The sequence below is a fragment of the Pelophylax lessonae genome (genome assembly GCF_965119305.1).
Source record: "Pelophylax lessonae genome assembly, chromosome: 12".
NCBI lineage: Eukaryota > Metazoa > Chordata > Amphibia > Anura > Ranidae > Pelophylax > Pelophylax lessonae.
In genome coordinates this window covers 62,863,036-62,885,228 of record NC_138779.1, presented here as the reverse complement: position 1 = coordinate 62,885,228, position 22,193 = coordinate 62,863,036, and the positions used below count along the sequence as shown (strand labels likewise).

The 22,193-nt window shown below is 41.6% G+C and overlaps 1 protein-coding gene across 1 annotated transcript in view; it reads right to left on the bottom strand.

Moving 5' to 3' along the window:
* ZW10 (zw10 kinetochore protein) overlaps positions 1–22,193 on the bottom strand; it is a 72,796-nt gene that overhangs the window by 28,757 nt on the left and 21,846 nt on the right. The window contains exons 4-11 of the mRNA XM_082273389.1: positions 20,312–20,389; positions 17,499–17,658; positions 15,217–15,366; positions 14,943–15,134; positions 14,268–14,428; positions 13,990–14,172; positions 11,184–11,410; positions 8,598–8,669 (exon numbers count right to left, since the gene is read on the bottom strand). Of these exons, the coding sequence (XP_082129515.1) occupies positions 8,598–8,669; positions 11,184–11,410; positions 13,990–14,172; positions 14,268–14,428; positions 14,943–15,134; positions 15,217–15,366; positions 17,499–17,658; positions 20,312–20,389 (1,223 nt within the window). The remainder of the gene's footprint in view (positions 1–8,597; positions 8,670–11,183; positions 11,411–13,989; positions 14,173–14,267; positions 14,429–14,942; positions 15,135–15,216; positions 15,367–17,498; positions 17,659–20,311; positions 20,390–22,193) is intronic.

Genomic DNA, 22,193 nt, shown 5'->3' with positions numbered 1-22,193 from the left:
CATCTTCCACCCAGTCTTCACCCCTGCCCTCCTTGTCGGTCTCCACAATGCTGAACGCCGCAGCAGTTGGCACCTGCGTTTCGTCATCATCGGAGACGTGCTGCGATGATCCTTGCATGTACTCATCTTGAGAAATAAGTGGTTGGGCATCGCTGCACTCAATCTCTTCCACTTCTGGGGCAGGGCTAGGTGGATGGCCCTGGGAAACCCTGCTGACAGAGTCCTCAAAAAGAATAAGAGACTGCTGTATGGCTTGGGGCTCAGACTGCTGGCCTGATTTGCAAGGGGGTGAGGTGAAAGACGGTTGGACATTGGCTGCAGGTGCCAACTCTGACCTTTCTGCAGTAGACTGGGTGGGAGACAATGTGAAGGAACTGGAGGCACTGTCAGCAGCAAACCAATCTACTATCGCCTCAACTTGTTCTGGCCTCATCACTTCTAGGGGCGTTTGATGCCCTACCAAATACTGATGCAGGTTCTGTCGCCTACTCACACTTGAGGAAGGTGTTTCACTTGTGCGTGTAGCTGGCACAGATCGACCATGTCCTCTCCTTGCAACAGGAGCTCTACCAGCAGCACCACGACCCAGGCCACGGCCCTTATTTGACGGTCTCCTCATATTTCTGTAATTTAAGATCTTGCCCTAGAAAGGTTTTTATTGAATAGCGGAATAGAAAATATGATCCAAAAAAAGTGTATGTATATCACACGTACACAACCACACTAGGCCCCAATTACTATTGTTTGTACCCCTAAAAGGCTAGATGAGGAGTAGGGGGAGTATGGAACAGGCAGCACCCTCAAACCTTCAGAAGTATGAGATGAACCCCAACAACTTGGAAAGGTGGATCTCTCTCACACGTACCGACACAGACTATCCCGCAATTCAATTGATCCTCAAAGGTTTTTATTGAATAGCGGAATAGGAAATATGATCAAAAAAAGTGTATGTATCTCGCACGTACACAACCACACTAGGCCCCAATTACTATTGTTTGTACCCCTAAAAGGCTAGATGAGGAGTAGGGGGGGTATGGAACAGGCAGCACCCTCAAACCTTCAGAAGTATGAGATGAACCCCAACAACTTGGAAAGGTGGATCTCTCTCACACGTACCGACACAGACTATCCCGCAATTCAATTGATCCTCAAAGGTTTTTATTGAATAGCGGAATAGGAAATATGATCAAAAAAAGTGTATGTATCTCGCACGTACACAACCACACTAGGCCCCAATTACTATTGTTTGTACCCCTAAAAGGCTAGATGAGGAGTAGGGGGGGTATGGAACAGGCAGCACCCTCAAACCTTCAGAAGTATGAGATGAACCCCAACAACTTGGAAAGGTGGATCTCTCTCACACGTACCGACACAGACTATCCCGCAATTCAATTGATCCTCAAAGGTTTTTATTGAATAGCGGAATAGGAAATATGATCAAAAAAAGTGTATGTATCTCGCACGTACACAACCACACTAGGCCCCAATTACTATTGTTTGTACCCCTAAAAGGCTAGATGAGGAGTAGGGGGGGTATGGAACAGGCAGCACCCTCAAACCTTCAGAAGTATGAGATGAACCCCAACAACTTGGAAAGGTGGATCTCTCTCACACGTACCGACACAGACTATCCCGCAATTCAATTGATCCTCAAAGGTTTTTATTGAATAGCGGAATAGGAAATATGATCAAAAAAAGTGTTTGTATCTCGCACGTACACAACCACACTAGGCCCCAATTACTATTGTTTGTACCCCTAAAAGGCTAGATGAGGAGTAGGGGGGGTATGGAACAGGCAGCACCCTCAAACCTTCAGAAGTATGAGATGAACCCCAACAACTTGGAAAGGTGGATCTCTCTCACACGTACCGACACAGACTATCCCGCAATTCAATTGATCCTCAAAGGTTTTTATTGAATAGCGGAATAGGAAATATGATCAAAAAAAGTGTATGTATCTCGCACGTACACAACCACACTAGGCCCCAATTACTATTGTTTGTACCCCTAAAAGGCTAGATGAGGAGTAGGGGGGGTATGGAACAGGCAGCACCCTCAAACCTTCAGAAGTATGAGATGAACCCCAACAACTTGGAAAGGTGGATCTCTCTCACACGTACCGACACAGACTATCCCGCAATTCAATTGATCCTCAAAGGTTTTTATTGAATAGCGGAATAGGAAATATGATCAAAAAAAGTGTATGTATCTCGCACGTACACAACCACACTAGGCCCCAATTACTATTGTTTGTACCCCTAAAAGGCTAGATGAGGAGTAGGGGGGGTATGGAACAGGCAGCACCCTCAAACCTTCAGAAGTATGAGATGAACCCCAACAACTTGGAAAGGTGGATCTCTCTCACACGTACCGACACAGACTATCCCGCAATTCAATTGATCCTCAAAGGTTTTTATTGAATAGCGGAATAGGAAATATGATCAAAAAAAGTGTATGTATCTCGCACGTACACAACCACACTAGGCCCCAATTACTATTGTTTGTACCCCTAAAAGGCTAGATGAGGAGTAGGGGGGGTATGGAACAGGCAGCACCCTCAAACCTTCAGAAGTATGAGATGAACCCCAACAACTTGGAAAGGTGGATCTCTCTCACACGTACCGACACAGACTATCCCGCAATTCAATTGATCCTCAAAGGTTTTTATTGAATAGCGGAATAGGAAATATGATCAAAAAAAGTGTATGTATCTCGCACGTACACAACCACACTAGGCCCCAATTACTATTGTTTGTACCCCTAAAAGGCTAGATGAGGAGTAGGGGGGGTATGGAACAGGCAGCACCCTCAAACCTTCAGAAGTATGAGATGAACCCCAACAACTTGGAAAGGTGGATCTCTCTCACACGTACCGACACAGACTATCCCGCAATTCAATTGATCCTCAAAGGTTTTTATTGAATAGCGGAATAGGAAATATGATCAAAAAAAGTGTTTGTATCTCGCACGTACACAACCACACTAGGCCCCAATTACTATTGTTTGTACCCCTAAAAGGCTAGATGAGGAGTAGGGGGGGTATGGAACAGGCAGCACCCTCAAACCTTCAGAAGTATGAGATGAACCCCAACAACTTGGAAAGGTGGATCTCTCTCACACGTACCGACACAGACTATCCCGCAATTCAATTGATCCTCAAAGGTTTTTATTGAATAGCGGAATAGGAAATATGATCAAAAAAAGTGTATGTATCTCGCACGTACACAACCACACTAGGCCCCAATTACTATTGTTTGTACCCCTAAAAGGCTAGATGAGGAGTAGGGGGGGTATGGAACAGGCAGCACCCTCAAACCTTCAGAAGTATGAGATGAACCCCAACAACTTGGAAAGGTGGATCTCTCTCACACGTACCGACACAGACTATCCCGCAATTCAATTGATCCTCAAAGGTTTTTATTGAATAGCGGAATAGGAAATATGATCAAAAAAAGTGTATGTATCTCGCACGTACACAACCACACTAGGCCCCAATTACTATTGTTTGTACCCCTAAAAGGCTAGATGAGGAGTAGGGGGGGTATGGAACAGGCAGCACCCTCAAACCTTCAGAAGTATGAGATGAACCCCAACAACTTGGAAAGGTGGATCTCTCTCACACGTACCGACACAGACTATCCCGCAATTCAATTGATCCTCAAAGGTTTTTATTGAATAGCGGAATAGGAAATATGATCAAAAAAAGTGTATGTATCTCGCACGTACACAACCACACTAGGCCCCAATTACTATTGTTTGTACCCCTAAAAGGCTAGATGAGGAGTAGGGGGGGTATGGAACAGGCAGCACCCTCAAACCTTCAGAAGTATGAGATGAACCCCAACAACTTGGAAAGGTGGATCTCTCTCACACGTACCGACACAGACTATCCCGCAATTCAATTGATCCTCAAAGGTTTTTATTGAATAGCGGAATAGGAAATATGATCAAAAAAAGTGTATGTATCTCGCACGTACACAACCACACTAGGCCCCAATTACTATTGTTTGTACCCCTAAAAGGCTAGATGAGGAGTAGGGGGGGTATGGAACAGGCAGCACCCTCAAACCTTCAGAAGTATGAGATGAACCCCAACAACTTGGAAAGGTGGATCTCTCTCACACGTACCGACACAGACTATCCCGCAATTCAATTGATCCTCAAAGGTTTTTATTGAATAGCGGAATAGGAAATATGATCAAAAAAAGTGTATGTATCTCGCACGTACACAACCACACTAGGCCCCAATTACTATTGTTTGTACCCCTAAAAGGCTAGATGAGGAGTAGGGGGGGTATGGAACAGGCAGCACCCTCAAACCTTCAGAAGTATGAGATGAACCCCAACAACTTGGAAAGGTGGATCTCTCTCACACGTACCAACACAGACTATCCCCCAATTTAACTGATCCCCAAAGGTTTTTGATTAAATAGCGGAATAGAAAATATGATCCCAAAAAAGTGTATGTATATCACACGTACACAACCACACTAGGCCCCAATTACTATTGTTTGTACCCCTAAAAGGCTAGGAGTAGGGGGAGTATGGAACAGGCAGCACCCTCAAACCTTCAGAAGTATGAGATGAACCCCAACAACTTGGAAAGGTGGATCTCTCTCACACGTACCAACACAGACTATCCCCCAATTTAACTGATCCCCAAAGGTTTTTGATTAAATAGCGGAATAGAAAATATGATCCCAAAAAAGTGTATGTATATCACACGTACACAACCACACTAGGCCCCAATTACTATTGTTTGTACCCCTAAAAGGCTAGGAGTAGGTGGAGTATGGAACAGGCAGCACCCTCAAACCTTCAGAAGTATGAGATGAACCTCAACAACTTGGAAAGGTGGATCTCTCTCACACGTACCAACACAGACTATCCCCCAATTTAACTGATCCCCAAAGGTTTTTGATTAAATAGCGGAATAGAAAATATGATCCCAAAAAAGTGTATGTATATCACACGTACACAACCACACTAGGCCCCAATTACTATTGTTTGTACCCCTAAAAGGCTAGGAGTAGGGGGAGTATGGAACAGGCAGCACCCTCAAACCTTCAGAAGTATGAGATGAACCCCAACAACTTGGAAAGGTGGATCTCTCTCACACGTACCAACACAGACTATCCCCCAATTTAACTGATCCCCAAAGGTTTTTGATTAAATAGCGGAATAGAAAATATGATCCCAAAAAAGTGTATGTATATCACACGTACACAACCACACTAGGCCCCAATTACTATTGTTTGTACCCCTAAAAGGCTAGGAGTAGGGGGAGTATGGAACAGGCAGCACCCTCAAACCTTCAGAAGTATGAGATGAACCCCAACAACTTGGAAAGGTGGATCTCTCTCACACGTACCAACACAGACTATCCCCCAATTTAAATGATCCCCAAAGGTTTTTGATTAAATAGCGGAATAGAAAATATGATCCCAAAAAAGTGTATGTATATCACACGTACACAACCACACTAGGCCCCAATTACTATTGTTTGTACCCCTAAAAGGCTAGGAGTAGGGGGAGTATGGAACAGGCAGCACCCTCAAACCTTCAGAAGTATGAGATGAACCCCAACAACTTGGAAAGGTGGATCTCTCTCACACGTACCAACACAGACTATCCCCCAATTTAACTGATCCCCAAAGGTTTTTGATTAAATAGCGGAATAGAAAATATGATCCCAAAAAAGTGTATGTATATCACACGTACACAACCACACTAGGCCCCAATTACTATTGTTTGTACCCCTAAAAGGCTAGATGAGGAGTAGGGGGAGTATGGAACAGGCAGCACCCTCAAACCTTCAGTATGAGATTGTGTTCACTGTACCCCACAAAGATTGAGTTCACTGCACCCCACAATGATTGTGTTCACTGCACCCCACAAAGATTGTGTTCACTGCACCTCACAAAGATTGTGTTCACTGTACCCCCCAAAGATTGTGTTCACTGCACCCCACAAAGATTCTGTTCACTGTACCCCACAAAGATTCTGTTCACTGCACCCCAAAAAGATTGTGTTCACTGCACCCCAAAAAGGATGTTGTTCACTGCACCCCAAAAAGGATGTTGTTCACTCCACCCCAAAAAGATTGTGTTCACTGCACCCCACAAAGATTGTGTTCACTGCACCCCAAAAAGATTGTGTTCACTGCACCCCAAAAATGATTTTGTTCACTGCACCCCAAAAAGGATTTTGTTCACTGCACCCCAAAAAGGATTTTGTTCACTGCACCCCAAAAAGGATGTTGTTCACTCCACCCCAAAAAGATTGTGTTCACTGCACCCCAAAAAGATTGTGTTCACTGCACCCCAAAAAGGATTTTGTTCACTGCACCCCAAAAAGATTGTGTTCACTGCACCCCAAAAAGGATGTTGTTCACTGCACCCCAAAAAGGATGTTGTTCACTGCACCCCAAAAAGGATTTTGTTCACTGCACCCCAAAAAGATTGTGTTCACTGCACCCCAAAAAGGATGTTGTTCACTGCACCCCAAAAAGATTGTGTTCACTGCACCCCAAAAAGGATGTTGTTCACTGCACCCCACAAAGGATTTTGTTCACTGCACCCCACAAAGATTGTGTTCACTGCACACCAAAAAGGATTGTGTTCACTGCACCCCAAAAAGATTTTGTTCACTGCACCCCAAAAAGATTGTGTTCACTGCAGCCCAAAAAGATTGTGTTCACTGCAGCCCAAAAAGATTGTGTTCACTGCAGCCCAAAAAGATTGTGTTCACTGCAGCCCAAAAAGATTGTGTTCACTGCAGCCCAAAAAGATTGTGTTCACTGCAGCTCACACACAGAAAAATGGATGTGGATCACTGACACCTGCCTATCTCCAATCCCACACCACACAGCAATATCGATTGTAGTTTGTAGAACACAGTTTCCCTAAAATTCAGCAGACTCTGTCCCTAACAGGATTGAGAAGAGATCGTAGATCAGGATTGAGTGCAGACCCCACCCCCCACACAGCAATATCGATTGTAGTTTGTAGAAGACACTGACCCTATATAATTCAGCAGACTCTATCCCTAAAATGCCTACAACTCGCCCTGCCTAAACACTCCGACCTGTCCCTCAATTCTATCCGGACACAAATGGTTTTTTCCTGCCTATCTTTCCCTAATCAGCAGCCAGCACGTTGATGTGTGCTCTGTCCCTGAATCTAAGCAGCATAATGACGCCGCTGCGGCTGCCTCGAACTTATAAAGACTTGGTCACATGCTTCAGACGGCCAATCACAGCTACTGAGACATTTGCAGGCATGGCTGGGATGGCTTAAGGCACACCAGTTAAACGATTGTTGATTGGCTGTTGAAAGCCCGCCATGAAAAGAGCGCCAAAGCATGCAAAACCCGGAAATAAAACGACCGAACACGGATTTTTACCCGAACATACAGTAAAGTGTCCGTGTCCGTGTTCGGGTACAAAAAATCCAATTATTCGGTACGAACACGAATAATACAGTCCGTGTTCGCTCAACACTATTTATTGACTGGACATCCAAATATGACAATCGTGACAAGGTAGACGCGTTTCACACACTGACTGTGTGCTTAATCATTAATCATATGTTTGGATGCAGGCACTGTTCAGCCAACAATTTTCTGCTTGGGTCCTTTGATTTAAAAAAGGTCAGGCAGAAGGGTGCCAGTAGGGCCACTCACAGAACAAATTTCATCTGGTTCATTAGGAGTGTATGTGTGTTGTTGTCTATGTGACATTGCACACAGCTGAGTAAAGATTAGTAATACTGCGGTTAAGAGCAGTCATTTACTTATGTGTTTACTCGTTTTAGCCCCTTGTACACGGACGTCATAAGTATAAAAGAAAATTTTACAATACTGGCAATGAAATAGAATTTTACTTGTCTATACGCTTACACACCTTTACTCAACATTACACACAGTTTTTGGATCTTGCACATGGGTGTCAAAAGTTCCTGCGTAAACATCAGTAAATTACGATGTTACCATTACGATGAAGGGGCCTTAGTGTGCAGCACAAGAATAGGACAACTACTTTAAAAAAAAGTCTTGGTGTACATGAGTTTTGCCTCTATTAGAGTCCCTTTCATATACAATTATCTATAAAGCAGTCCCCAGCTTTGTGAAGCAGTTTTCTTTTTTTTTTTATATTTCTAACACCTGCACTGAAATGACTATCGCCTTAAATTTATTTTTAAGAAACTGCAAACATATTTTCAACATGCAAGGTTTGTGAAATAAAATGAGTGACAAAATGATTTATAATCACAAAATGCTAAATTGCAGATTTTCCGAGTTTTGCGCTAGCCTTACGTTTATACATAATCTCCCCATAATACGTTTTAGTGCTTGTCTCAAACATAGGCTTTTTGAATGCTTCTTTTCAAAATATTGCCAAAACCTAACTCCTTCCTGGAAATTAAGACCTTCAGTGGCACTGGGAAATGCTGCTGTAAATGTAAGCCAGAAAAAAAAATAAAATAAATTAAAAAAAAAAAGCATGGCACATATACCCATCACCGAAGCACAAAACCCTGCACAGTTCATGCAAACAGTTCAAGCTATGAGGTTCATGAGGATGCTGGAACACTCACTTGTGATACGTTGGGACAACATCATAGAACAGATGAAAAATGTTTCTGACAGTGTAGAATAGCTGGATGGAGCTGGAAAGAAGGGAAGGTGGTGGAGAAAATAAATTACAACTACTAAACACGAGCATCATAAAACATGCACAGGTATCACTTGGCAAAAAATAAAAAGCAAGAAAGTACATAAAATTGTCCAAAGTCTCAATGTGGTGGTCATGGTCCTAGAAGCTGCTGCTTTCAAAATTAGATAGGCCATGACCTTCTCCGTTTCCTTCTTCCCTTTTCCCCCCTCCGTCATACCCTTCTCACTTTTCCCCACACCAGGTGGTCTACCTTACTTATCTGGGGTCATTAAGCGTGCCTTTTCTTCACATTATGGACAAAATGTTTTAGTTATTGGATTGCATGCTTGTCTCAAGTGTTTGGATGTGGATACGTATTGGTTCACATACTGACATCCTCCCAGGACACAGTATGTTCCCTGAGGGGTGACCGGGGTAGGATGGCAGTAATGTTAATGTTATGGTTGGACTAGCTCATATGTATTCACATTTTATGTTGTCAAGTTGTTTTTAATTGCGGAGACTCCATGTGTCTTGAAACTTTTGTAATGCCATGTTATCTCCACTTGGTTGATAATATTCAATAAAAACTATTGAAATAAAATTAGGTAGGCCAGTCCGATGTAAAGAACACTTGTAAGGAGATAAAATATGAAGACTACCATTGCTGGTCCCTGTCTGGAAACACTAGTTGCCTTACGGTCTTCAATAATTTGAATCACAGACCCACAAAACACATACAGCACATAAATGCCATACTTTTCTTGGTTACAGAAAGTACTGAGCCAAAAAGGGACAGCATAAGATCTAGGGAATGAACATGTTCAGAAGGAAAGCAGCAATGGCACCTCCTAGATTTCCTTCATGACAGATTTCCTTTAACAGATATTGATAATTCTTGCAAGACAGCTAAGAATATTACGAGAGTTAATGCAAAAGTGTGGGCACCCTTGACCAAAATGGAGGATTTTACGGTTTTCTAAGTGAAAAGTAAAACAAAAACATGCCATTGTCCAAAAAATGCAAAGCTACCATTTGACATATTTAATCATCAACTACTGACAATCTTAGATAAATTAAGAAAAGTAGGAGAAAGCCATCTACAATGTTCTGGAGGTTGTGGTTTCTGCCACTGGGGAGTTACATTTTGTCCCCAAACCTATTAAAGTCAGGCAATAAAAATGATCTCCTAATCTCCTTACCAAATAGAAGATAATCAGAGTTGTGGGTGCTGGAGGAAAAGTAACGGAAGAGCGGGCGGAGTGGAATGCTGTGTCTGTGTTTTCCTTCTGGTATTATGGAGTGCAGCTCAGTGCCGATAGCTGGATAGTATCTAAATAAAAATTACTTGTTGGAACCTTAATTTGGATCCTGGACTGAAAATGCCTGCAAAGCTGTGAGCTGAAGAAGTTTGGAGTGCACTATACCTGATGATTGTTCATTGCTGCATTTGGGACTGATCTGTTATTTGGAAGATCCCCTGCCTACACATGCTTTATGCCTCAGATTATCTTCTACAGTATTTGGTAAGGAGATTGGGGGATCATTTTTATTGCCTGAATTTAATAGGTTTGGGGACAAAATGTAACTCCCCAGTGGCAGAAACCACAACCTCCAGAACATTCTTGTAGATGGCTTTCTCCTACTTTTCTTCATTTATCTAAGATTGTCAGTAGTCGATGATTTAAATATGTCAAATGGTAGCTTTGCATTTTTTGGACAATGGCATGTTTTTGTTTTTCCTTTCATTTAGAAAACCGCAAAATCCTCAATTTTGGTCAAGGGTGCCCACACATTTGCATTCACTCTCGTAATATTCTTAGCTGTCTTGCAAGAATATCAATATCTGTTAAAGGAAATCTGTCATGAAAGAAATCTAGGAAGTGCCATTGTTGCTTTCCTTCTGAACATGTTCATTCCCTAGATCTTATGCTGTCCCTTTTTGGCTTCAGTACATTCTGTAAACAATAAAAGTATGGCATTTATGTGCTGTATGTGATTGGAAGACCACATTGCGGTGGTGTGTGATATCATATGCACTGAAGGTGGCGGATACTTCTTCCTATCAAGTGCTGCTTATGAACTTTTTTATCTTGTTTTATCTTATGGTCTATATATTTTGGCTGGCTGCTTGTAACCCCTCCTTTTGTTGAACTTCAGAAGTTTTTTTTAAAGGATTTTATCTTTTGTATAGCGCGGATATTTTTATATATATTTTTAATAAAAATGATCTTTTCAGATGTACAGACAGACAATTAAGATTGAAGTTTAACTCTAGCCACACTTGTTTTCTTCATACAAGTACAAAAGTTATTTTTCTCTGACTTTGGCCAGAGCCAATTTCACCACATAGTTCACTAGGTGTATTCGGTGTTAAAACTGCATATATTTATAAATCATGAACCAGCCTAATCTAGTTAGTTAAAATAAAATAAAAAAAACTTGTGCAGTATGTCACAAATAAGCCTAATTTAATACTGTATGCAAGCTAATGCCAGAGGTTAGCTTGCGTGCTTTGCCTCCTTACCAAGGTGGATTGCTGCCAGTGGCCTCAGAGAGGGTCTGGTAAGCGAGCTGAATCAGTTTCTCAACAGACTCGCTGATCCTGCAGGTAGGCAAAGAGAAGGTGTGTTGGCTGAGCTTGAACTCATTTTCTAGAGCTGACAGCTCATGTGAAGGGCTCTTCTGCATCTTCACCTTCTCTCCATCAGGGCTTTGGAGCTTTGGCAGTGTTACTTTGGAGTCTGGCGTAATCTAAAATTAAAACAAAAAAACAGCACTAGGTAAAAATAAATTAAAAACCTAGACGTCCCTATTGAAAACCATTTTTTTTATTTTTTTAATTATCTCCCATAGTACACAGAAATGTAATAATTTTAATAAATATAAATTGCTAAATAGTAAATACCTTTTCTCATCAGCAGTTAGAGCAGTCTTGTGATTTGTATCAGTGTCTGGTTAAAGCTTGTAGGAGGAGTTTTGATTTTCCCCTGATTGTTCTATGAGGCTGCAGGACCCCTGTCCCTCTGTCTGGACATTGTTGATTGGCCCTGTGCTGATCATATGCACCATCCCAAAAAAAAAAAAAAAAAACACACCTCTCTAGCAATACACACCAAACTCATCACGTGCAGCCTGTCCCCCTAATTATCTGTTCAATCAGGAGATGGCTTGGAATCAGTGAGGATCAGAGACAGGATCACACAGCCTTTATACACAATGCAGAGGATTAACCCCTTCGGTTCCATAGGGAGTATAACAACCATGCTTTACTGCATATACAGACTGATTCTACAGTTGTGGGTTTAGTAACACTTTAGGTCCCTTGAGTACCTATCACAAAATACTTTTCTTTATTTGACTAGGAAGCACAGGAATTCAGATATGGGTGGGTTTTAATGCCACCTAATAGGGGGACTTGGCAATTGCAAAAAAAATAAAAAATAAAAAAAAGGATAAGCCTTCTCTATCCCAGCACACCAGTCAGTTTGTAGAAAGTGATTGATACCAAGAGCATGAACAGAAAATACAGAGTGGTGGTGCCTGTGTCTTTCAAAGGACTCCAAGAAAAGGGTTTAATGGCGAGTACAAATATTCAATTTTATTTTTCATCCATTGAGGGGCAGAGGAACTCAAATACTGTTAGGATGTCAAAAAGCAGTCTGAGGGGTGGGCAACACAGCAACAATCGCCAAAAGGCCCAAATAGAGAACTTGGGACTGTGAAGAACCCAGACTCGGAACCCCTAACTTGGGTGAGGTTGAGCCCAACATGGCCAGAGCTAGAACACAGAGAATCAACCTGCTGCTCAAGAAGGACTCCACACAGAAATGAGCACTGAAACTGAGCCAACAAGAAGGTGATCAACTAAAAAACCAACTAAACAGGGTAAAACCATAACTAGTACCTACTAGTAGCTCAAAGCTAACAGGTCTCAAGAAGTCCACATGCGTAGTAAACCCAACATTAGCAGTAATTTATTCTTCCAAAGCAAATACACCTTTGCACACTGGTACTGATTAGTACTTCAATGTTTCTCTTCTACCTCGGTTTCTCTCCCTCACTCAGCTTTGACCCCAGTGTTGAAGGAAAGGGGCAAACAAAGATTCTGTGCAAGCGCGCGACACCCTCTTTATCAACCGATGACATCATGGTTGTTAGGACACTGGCCGCTAGAAGGTTGTAATGGTGCACAATGAAAAACATGAGGCTTTATGTAACGAATAGGCAGGCTTCATCTACCCACTGACTTGTAGGCAGTTATTGTCAATTTCTAGGTATTTTGCCAAGGCACCCCCCTGAAGACACCTGAAGGCACCCTGGTTGAAAAAGGCTGATCTAGAGCATCTGATTTCATTGTTGCAACCGCAGGTTTAGAATGAGAGGTGACCAAGATGTATTGCTTAACTGGGGCACCAATTTGGCAAAGGAATTTGGAAGGGCTGTTTAAAGCATAGTACATACAATGAGAAAAATCAGAAAAGCATTTAATTTTTCCATGAATGAATCTGGTTGTAACAGACAATGATATTAACATGTACGAAAATTCTTGAACGCCAAAAGGCAAACATAGCTATGTACTAGTGTCTTCCGGGTTGTTCTTTGCCTCGGATGGTATTTTATATTCAATTATTTCCATAGAACTAATGTACACACTGAACGAAAATTACATATTGTGTTTACACCGTTTACCTGCAGTTCATTTTTTAATGCTATTGAGTAGAGGTGCACCGAAAGGAAAATTTGGTGCCAAAACCGAAAATGACAGTTTTTAAAAAATATGTATATTTTTATATAGAATTGTATTATATTTGACTTTTTAATTATCATGAATTTAATGGACAATTTTTTGTCAGCCATTATTAGCACCTTTAGCGCAATAAAAATGCATCCCTAATGTTAACCACTTAAGGACCAGGACTATTTTGGACACTTGTTTACGAGGAGGAAGGGGAGGGGAGGGAGGAATCCGTCGCTGGGACCACTTCTATGTGAAAGAGGACCCCCCGCCCTGTAAAAAAAATACCTGGGTTATGCAGCTATCTGCTGCCATAATCCCGGCATGTAACGTCAAAGTATTGACGTAAAACTGCGGCGGGTGGTCTGTAAGTGCTACAGAAAGGGATGGACCCTCTGCACACTGCTGCACCCTTTCCAGCAAACTATGCAATGGAAAAAAAGGGTGTAGCAGCGTGCACAGGGTCCATTCAGAATGTGTAGTATTACTATGTGGTCACATCCCTTTAGCACCTGATGGTTCAAATACATGAACAAGCTATTGGGATTTAAGCACAGGTATATCTTTTTGTCTGTAATAAGTGTACATATCTCACCTTTACAGTGTTGTGTATCTCAGAGGTCATGAGGTTTCTTGCAGTCACAATCACATCTTGGCATTTCTTGCTGGCAAAGTGAGCATTTACATTTCGGGCATATTTCAGCAGCTCTGTTGCATCACCCTTCAGATATCTCATACCTTTGAGAGCATTTTCAAACTCTTCTGTAGCCTTTATAACCTGAATTAAAAAGAAAATATATATAAATTAAAAAAAAAGGAAAGCCGTCAGCTGACACCAGACCGATATTAACTCACATAATATAACCTACATACCTCCTCATACTGCTCAAGTTTCCTGCTGTTGGTAGGAATGGAGTATACCAGACAGTCTTTAATGATGGCCTCAGAAATCTCCTCCCAGATCAGATCACCAAGAACCTCTGCTAGAACCACATTATTACCCTCCCGGACATTCTGGCTTTCTACTGGGACATCTGGAGGAGACAATGACAGAAAAAATACATTCCAAGGGGTCACTCCTCCATCGTTGAATTGACCGATGATAACTCAATGAGCACAACAGAATAAGGTCTAATGCACAGGATAATGTAACATTTAGAGTATCAGAAATTGTCTGGTAAAAGCAATAGTTATTAAGTGGGATCTCCATACAAACTGAGCATATTCAGTAGTAATTTGTGCTACACATGCCTCAGAGTTCATGTTTCTCTACATTTTGGTGAAATCAACTTCAATGACCTTTTGCATGCTTCTGCATCACTTTCCCTTAGACTTCTATGAAGAGGGTATAAAGACGAGAACATCGATTTCAGATCCCTGTACATTGTCTGCAGTAAAACCTTCAAGCAACAAATTATAAAACCAAAAAGGCCCATAGATAAATAAATACACCTCTCTACCAACAATGACTTTCCTAGCCTGCAGGGAGCAACCCCTTCATAAAGACAGATTTACCACTACCCCCTACTCCAAATGTTAGAGCCATACCCAGTAAGTGCTTATGTAGTAACTCCAGGACTAGCATCAGCTTCATGAACACCTGAGGTGGAGTTGGATGTTCCAATGCTGTCTTAGTGCTTTCAAAACGAATTATTACTCCCTGAGGTTGAGACTCCACCAAAACGTGAAGGGATGGATATTTTACCAAAGGCTTAAGGATATAATTCAGCAGTAGCTGGCCTGCAACAGAAAAGGAATAAATGAGTTACAGAAAGGTATTATGCAGAATAGAACAGTCTTAGAGAAAGAAGTCTGCTCTTACTGAAGAACTTAAGCTTGGTGTTTAGCTCTCCTAGGATGGCCAAAGCCTGAAGGACAGATCCTAGTACTGGTCCAGAAGGGGACTCATCAGCTGATGGCAAAGCACATAAGTGCAACTCAGTCTTCAAGATCATGTCTAGACTTGAATAATCTTCAGGAGGAAAAAAAAACTGAATTATTAAAAAATAAATAAAAAATAAAAAAAAGGAGAGAGATAACGTTTGGTAGTAGATGGTTTCAGCTAAAAATGAAAACATTACATTATTTGATTTAACTCTCAGAGCTTCTGCATTACTACAGAGATCTGCCTGCCTTTGGACTAGCCAGCAGAGTGTGCGTATAACATGTAATGCAATCTGTGTATCAAAGTGTATGCCTTGTCCTCCCTGTCTTGTCAGTATTTTCAGCTTTTTGACAAAGTGCTGATGACCAACTATGACACATTATTAAAGACAAACTGTACTATGAAAGAGATTTGCCTCAACCTGAAACCTTCATAAAAAAAAAAAAAATTCAAGGAACGCTTTTTAATCAGAGTATAGCATTAGGTCAAGTAAACTCCTGGGATATTGGTATGGTCAGTTAAAGCGGAGTTCCACCCATTTTAATAAGTTTAGGCGTACGTAATCCTCTTTAAAAATGCTTTTACCAATGTAAACTATTTTTTTATTTTTTTGCAAGGAAATACCTTTTTTCTTCTCTATTCATCCGCACTTCCGAGTCCGGCTGTCTATAGGCGATTACGTCACTAGGCAATTCGCCATGGCTCCTGGGATAGCGGCATCATGTATCCCAGCAGCCCTTCCGAATTGCCTAGTGTTGAAATCTCGCGTTATTTCCAGATCGGCACCAGTTGTACTCAGGGATGTAATGCTTTGAGTCCACGCTCCGCCCAGCCTCCTCTCAGTGAGCGCGGACTGAAAGCATTACATCCAGTAGAGCTCACTGAGAGGAATGGCTCCCACACTCGCCTGACCTAAATCCAATAGAACCCCTCTGGCATATTGTCGGTCCATCCGACACCACCAGGTTGCACCTCAGTCTGTTCAGGAACGCAGTGATGCCCTGGTCCAGATCTGGGAGGAAATACCACAGGACACCATCTGTCATCTCATTAGGAGCATGCCCTGACATTGTCAGGCATGCATACAAGCACATGGGGCCATACAAACTGCTGAGTACCACTTTAAAGTGCTGCAATGAAACTTCAGCAAAATGGACTAGCCTGCTGCATCATTTTTTCACTTTGATTTTCGGGGTGTCTTTGAATTCACCCCTCTGTAGGTTGAGGATTTTCATTCCCATCAAACAATGTGGCATCCTTTTGTTCCTAACACATTACCCAGTCCATATCAGTATAGATATTCAGCATGATATTTTTCCCCATTGAGATCTGATGCGTTTTTAAACTGGTCCCTCTATTTCTTTTTTAAGCAGTGTACAAAGTTTGTTTGGAGTGCCCCCTCTTTATTCTGTTTTATGTCATCATCCAGTAAAATGTGGAACATACTGGGGTTGATTTACTAAAACTGGAGAATGCAGACAATCCGTTTCCAGGATTTTTTTTTTTTGGTCAAAGCTTAGCTGAACAAGATGAAGTTAGAAGCCGATTGGCTAACATGCACCGCTGCCCGAGATTTTGCACTTTCCAGTTTTAGTAAATGAACCCCACTGTATATTACAAAGTCTATGTGCTTCTTTATTGTAAACCTGTACAAAAGAAACACAGAGGCTGCCAATGCTTTTCTTCTGAAAATACTAGTTACCTGGCTGCGACTGAATTCAGTTCAGTCACTATGAACAAGCAATGCAAAGTCTGAGCTCCTTGTCACTTTAATTTACTCTTCCTGTTGTTGATTCAGAAAAGTGAAGTCATTATATCAGCGTGACAACAAGGGTAATTTCCTATTCAAAAGGAAAGGATAGCAATGGGAACATTCTTCCCATTCAGGTCTACTGTATGAATGGGTTACAATTTTCTAAAATAAATCAAACACCAGGAGGTGAATGAATCAACAAATAGGGAGAACAGATGGGGAAAAAAAACAAAAACTTTTTAATAAGCTGCAGGAATGGGACTGGTAAATCGCACCCCATTACATTTTTGTTCATGGGTTTGGCTATGCTTAAAGTTACGCATCTATTCGGTCATTGTAAAAAAAAAAAAAAAATCTTAAGGGTCCTTTCATCTGCCAATCTTAATTTTGCTAGCCGCTACATCTCTACCTAAATTTAGAAGTACTGGGCTACATGAACCCTGTGCGGTCTGGAGGCTACTGTTACCTTTGGACGGCGGAAGTTTCCATACAGCCAGTTTCTGCCATTCCTCTCCAAGGTGATACAACATATTCTGCTTCTGTACGGTCAGCTCTATTCCCAGAGATTTCAACACCTGCAGCTCAAAGCCTTTCCGAGACTTCAGTATCTTCAGACAACTCTGTGCCTGCAGAGAACACCAACACTGATCATTACTCTGGTCCATTCTAGTGAGCAAAAAACTCAACTAAGGCTCCATTCCCACATGTATGACTCCAAAGTTGCGCAGACTATGGAGTGCAACTTTAATAGGACTTTGACCAGTGATAACAGACAACTGTTGCATTGTATAAACATTCAGGTATGCCTTTCATGCATCTTTTGAGAGTTAACATTAAAGTCTATGGTCTTCAAGTTGCATGAAAGTTGGAGGAAAGTAGTGCATGAACTACTTTGAAGTCACTGCAACTTTAAGTCACACATATATGAATGGTTATCATTGGAAAACATAGGGAACTTCTTGTCATGTAACTTTGATGTCCAAAGTAGCATAACAAGTCGCACAAGTGTGAATGGAGCCTATAGGCCCGTACACACGATAAGAAAATCTGTAGGGAAAATTCGTCCGACGACTGATCTGCCGATTTCCGGATTGTTAGTATGGTGCTTTCGACAGCCGACTCCGACTTTTCGGCTGACAAAATCCTGATGTGCAGGATATAAAATTTTTGTTGTCCGTAATACAACGTCCGATTTTCGTCTCATTAGTACAGATTTCGACGGAAAAAAAATCTTAAGTGCAAGACTAGGCATGCTCAGAGACGAAAGAACACATACAAAACAATCTAACACATGACATCACTTCTGAAGTAGAATTCTGTCGTACAGGAAAATTCGTATGAAAATAACCTCTTCACTTTCCACATCAGACAAACGTGCCACAAAAAACGGACGACAGATCGTTCGATAATCTGATTGTGTGTACGGGGCTTTAGTACTATACCTACACCTAATAGCTACCATATGTAAATATTTATCAATATCCAATAGGTGTGTAGACCGGCACTTGTGCTCTGTCTCTGACATATGATGGTGAAAGATCTGGAATGTGAATTTAGAACTAGATCTTGTGGAGCGGTTTTCACTTGCATTTCTTGCTGCATTCGCTTTGCTTTACATTTTGGTAAATGTCAAACCATGTGTAGTATTAAAGCTGAACTCCAGAAAATCAGGCACTTTGTAAAACATGCTTGCATAGTAGAAGTGAAGTCCAACAAGGCGCATGCCATCTCAAGGAATTCTCTCTTTAATTTACATCTGAAAGTTTTATGAAGCTCCCGAGTGCAGCTTTCACTACACTCCCAGAGATCTGACAGGCAAGATGCTGTCTTCTCACACAGTGCATCTCTGGCCGCTCTCTTTCACTGTTCATCCACAAAAGCCTTTGAATTCTGTGAATGAGTTTACATAATACAAGTGCTCCGAGTAGGGGGAAGGGTGGGCACAGCAGCTGCATGTGACTGCAGCCTCAGGAGCGGAGACTAGAGGGTCTAACATTGGGAAGCATACCAATATTTATACTCCTGGCATTCAGAAAAATGTAAACTGTAAATCAAAAAGATAAGTTCACAAGGTGGCATGCACTTTGTTGGACTTACCCCCAACTAATCCAGTAGATAAATGTATTGGAGTTCAGCTTCAACTTTTTTCTTTTTTTAATAATTTTAAGTCAATGTGAATTTAAACAAAAAGGAAAACAGAAAGAAACAAGCTGATCTCAAATTCAAGCCAATTTCCCCCCAAAAAAAGTAGATAAAGGCATTCAGATTTGCTTCTGTATGTGATTCCCTTACGCACCAAGCCTGTGAAATCTATGGTACTAGAATTGCAACATAGATTCATATGATTAGTGGAGCATTAACAGTAAAGAAGAAACGGCTCATAATGAAGAAAAAAAAAATGACTGATTACTTTCATATGAGGCTGATATTTTTTTTAAATATGCACTCTTGTTAATTTTTAAAGACTAGTTCACTTGTCAACTACTGCACTATAAAATACCGTTGAAAGCTAGCAAGATCTTCAACATGGCCCTGGAAGCAAGGAAATGAGTTAGCCACATCTATGAATCCCATCCACCCTTGTCCACTTTACTGCCTGAAGCTGCTTTTCACACAGAAATCCCAATTATCGTTAAGTGGCTAGTTTAGTAAACCTATGTCCAGCGGCTTAGCGTTCTCTTTTTTTTGTAAGCAGGCACAAAACAACATGAATGGTTTGTGTGTTTTAGGTCAACCTGCATCATGATATCTCTGCTGTTTTTCTCCCGCTTTACATAAAAACGAGCAAAAACATGTCAAAAACACATAACCGCATGCACAGCTAAGTAAAAGGACCCTCAGCCGTGCATATTGGAGGGAAATTGCAGAGAACATGGCAGTACAAGAAATGGCTGCTACCCAGCCAACAAGATTTGTGACACTCTAGTTAAAGTAATATTAAAGACTTTCTTAAAAAAAAAAAAAAAAAACACACACACAAACTTGTTATTTTCACCTGCTCTGGGCAGTGGTTTTGCACAGAGCAGCCCAGATCAGGGGGATATATACATATATACATACACACATATACATACATGTAATTTTTTGCGCAGGGCGGCCGCCCTATAGAAGTAAATCTACCATAGGGCAGTCAGGAACCGGTTAAATCTGGTTACAAAAGACTTTTAAAAATTGTGAAACTTTAGCAACGGTCATTTCCAGGATAACACTAGCAGATCGCTGGCTGATTCAATCGTTACTTGGAATTGGGTGTGTAGTCAAGAATTTGAAGCTTAATACCTTTTCTAGATGCCCAGCTGCAATAATGTAGTTCCTCTCAGACAATGTCAAGTTGTACTTCTCAATAGCACTATTAAACTGAAACAAAAACAGAACAAAAATTAGACATGACTGCTTTAAAGTACAACTCTGACCCAGATTATAGACATTAAAAGTGTTTAACCCAAATTATACAATCTAGCATTAAAGAGCCGATTCTAGGACAATATCCCCCCTGGACAATATCCACCCTCTAACCCTATGTCCAGGGGGGGATCTTGTCCGGGGGGATGTTGTCCTGATACCAAAGAGCCATACTCACATCTAAGCTGATTTTAGAATTCATATTTGCACCTCCTCTATTTAGTACAGGATTGTTTTATTAGTCTTTATAGCACTTACATTTGTGTGGTGGCTCCTAATTCCAGGGCTGTGCATATAACAGGAACAGGCACAGAGAGCCTAGAAATGTATGGGGTCTGTGCCAGGAACAGGCACAGAGAGCCTAGAAATGTATGGGGTCTGTGCCGCTCACCTGCTATCGATTGACAGGAGGAAATAAACAGAAAATTAATGAAACACTGCACATGCACACGTCATGCCACCGTCAGCATTTTCAGGAGAGGGGTGGGTGTGCTCCCCAACCGAAGTTGCAGGAAACCCGGCACCAAATGCACAGAGAAGAGGGGGATTTAAAGATCACAACAAAGACCCCAAGGTCTGGTTTTAACAGCTCAGAAAAACCTGCTGTGAGATTTAATTTACCAAGATTTGCTTCTGAACCACTTAAGGTGGCTGTAAACTCACTTTTTTTAACTTGTACCTACAGGAACGCCTATAATAAGGCTTACCTGTAGGTACAGTGAGTATCTCCCAAACCTAAAGAGCCATTTACACTGCATGCAGCCAGTGACATCAACACATACGCTCTAGAAGGTCCGATATACCGTGCTGGACCTTCAGAGCTCGTGCCGTAAATGAGGGGTCCTGCACCCATGCAGTAACGTCATCGCGGCTCCAGCCACTCACGTAACTGGAGGCCGCAAACTCGGAAGGAACACCGGGTGAAGATGGAAGCCTTGTCAGCGGTGACAGCGCGCTGCTGAATGGCTTAATTTTAAGGCATGTTATTGTACTCTGTTTTACTAAGTGTGGTGCCTCATACAAAGTCCCTTGGGCAAATATAGCCACTTTTGTGGCTTTCTTCTTTTTTTGTATGGATATTGGGATGGAGACACCCCACTTTGATGTTAGATCCAGATCATATATATTTTTTATCCTGCGCAAGGGACGCAGGAGAAGCTGCAGTGGAAGAAAAGGCATACATCAAGGAAAACTGATCTCAAAGAGTCACTAGGGCCTCCATCACAAATAGTAAAGGATCCCTGGTTCGGGACACAAGCCTGTCCAATTTGTTGAAAGAAGGAAAGGACTGGAAAGGGCAGCACACCAATGAGGCCACAGTGGCTAAAAAATGTTTTTCTGGTAACACAGCCACAAAGTGACGTCACCTGTCTTTAATCTGCTCAAACTCGTTTTGGCCAAAAGAGCTTACAGTGGAAGTAAAGGCTACATATAAACCATATGACCTCTGAAGACGTCTAGCCAATGACGAAACGCGTTAGGTGCAACGCACGTCGTGACGTCACTTGAGCCCGGTGGAGCGCAACCCGGAAGTGTGGCTCTCCATTACCGTAGCTCATACTAAGTGATGGCATTTTACACGGTTTTTTACCCTAATCTCTATTTGGAACTTGCCTTTTATTATATGTTTTTATGGACTGTAATATTGGCTCATTTTACTTATGGAATAAACCCATTGGAAAACTATATTACACTATCCAGACTCTTTTTTTCTCCTAAATACCCCTGACTGAAAGCTGCCTACAGGAGGAGCGTTTTG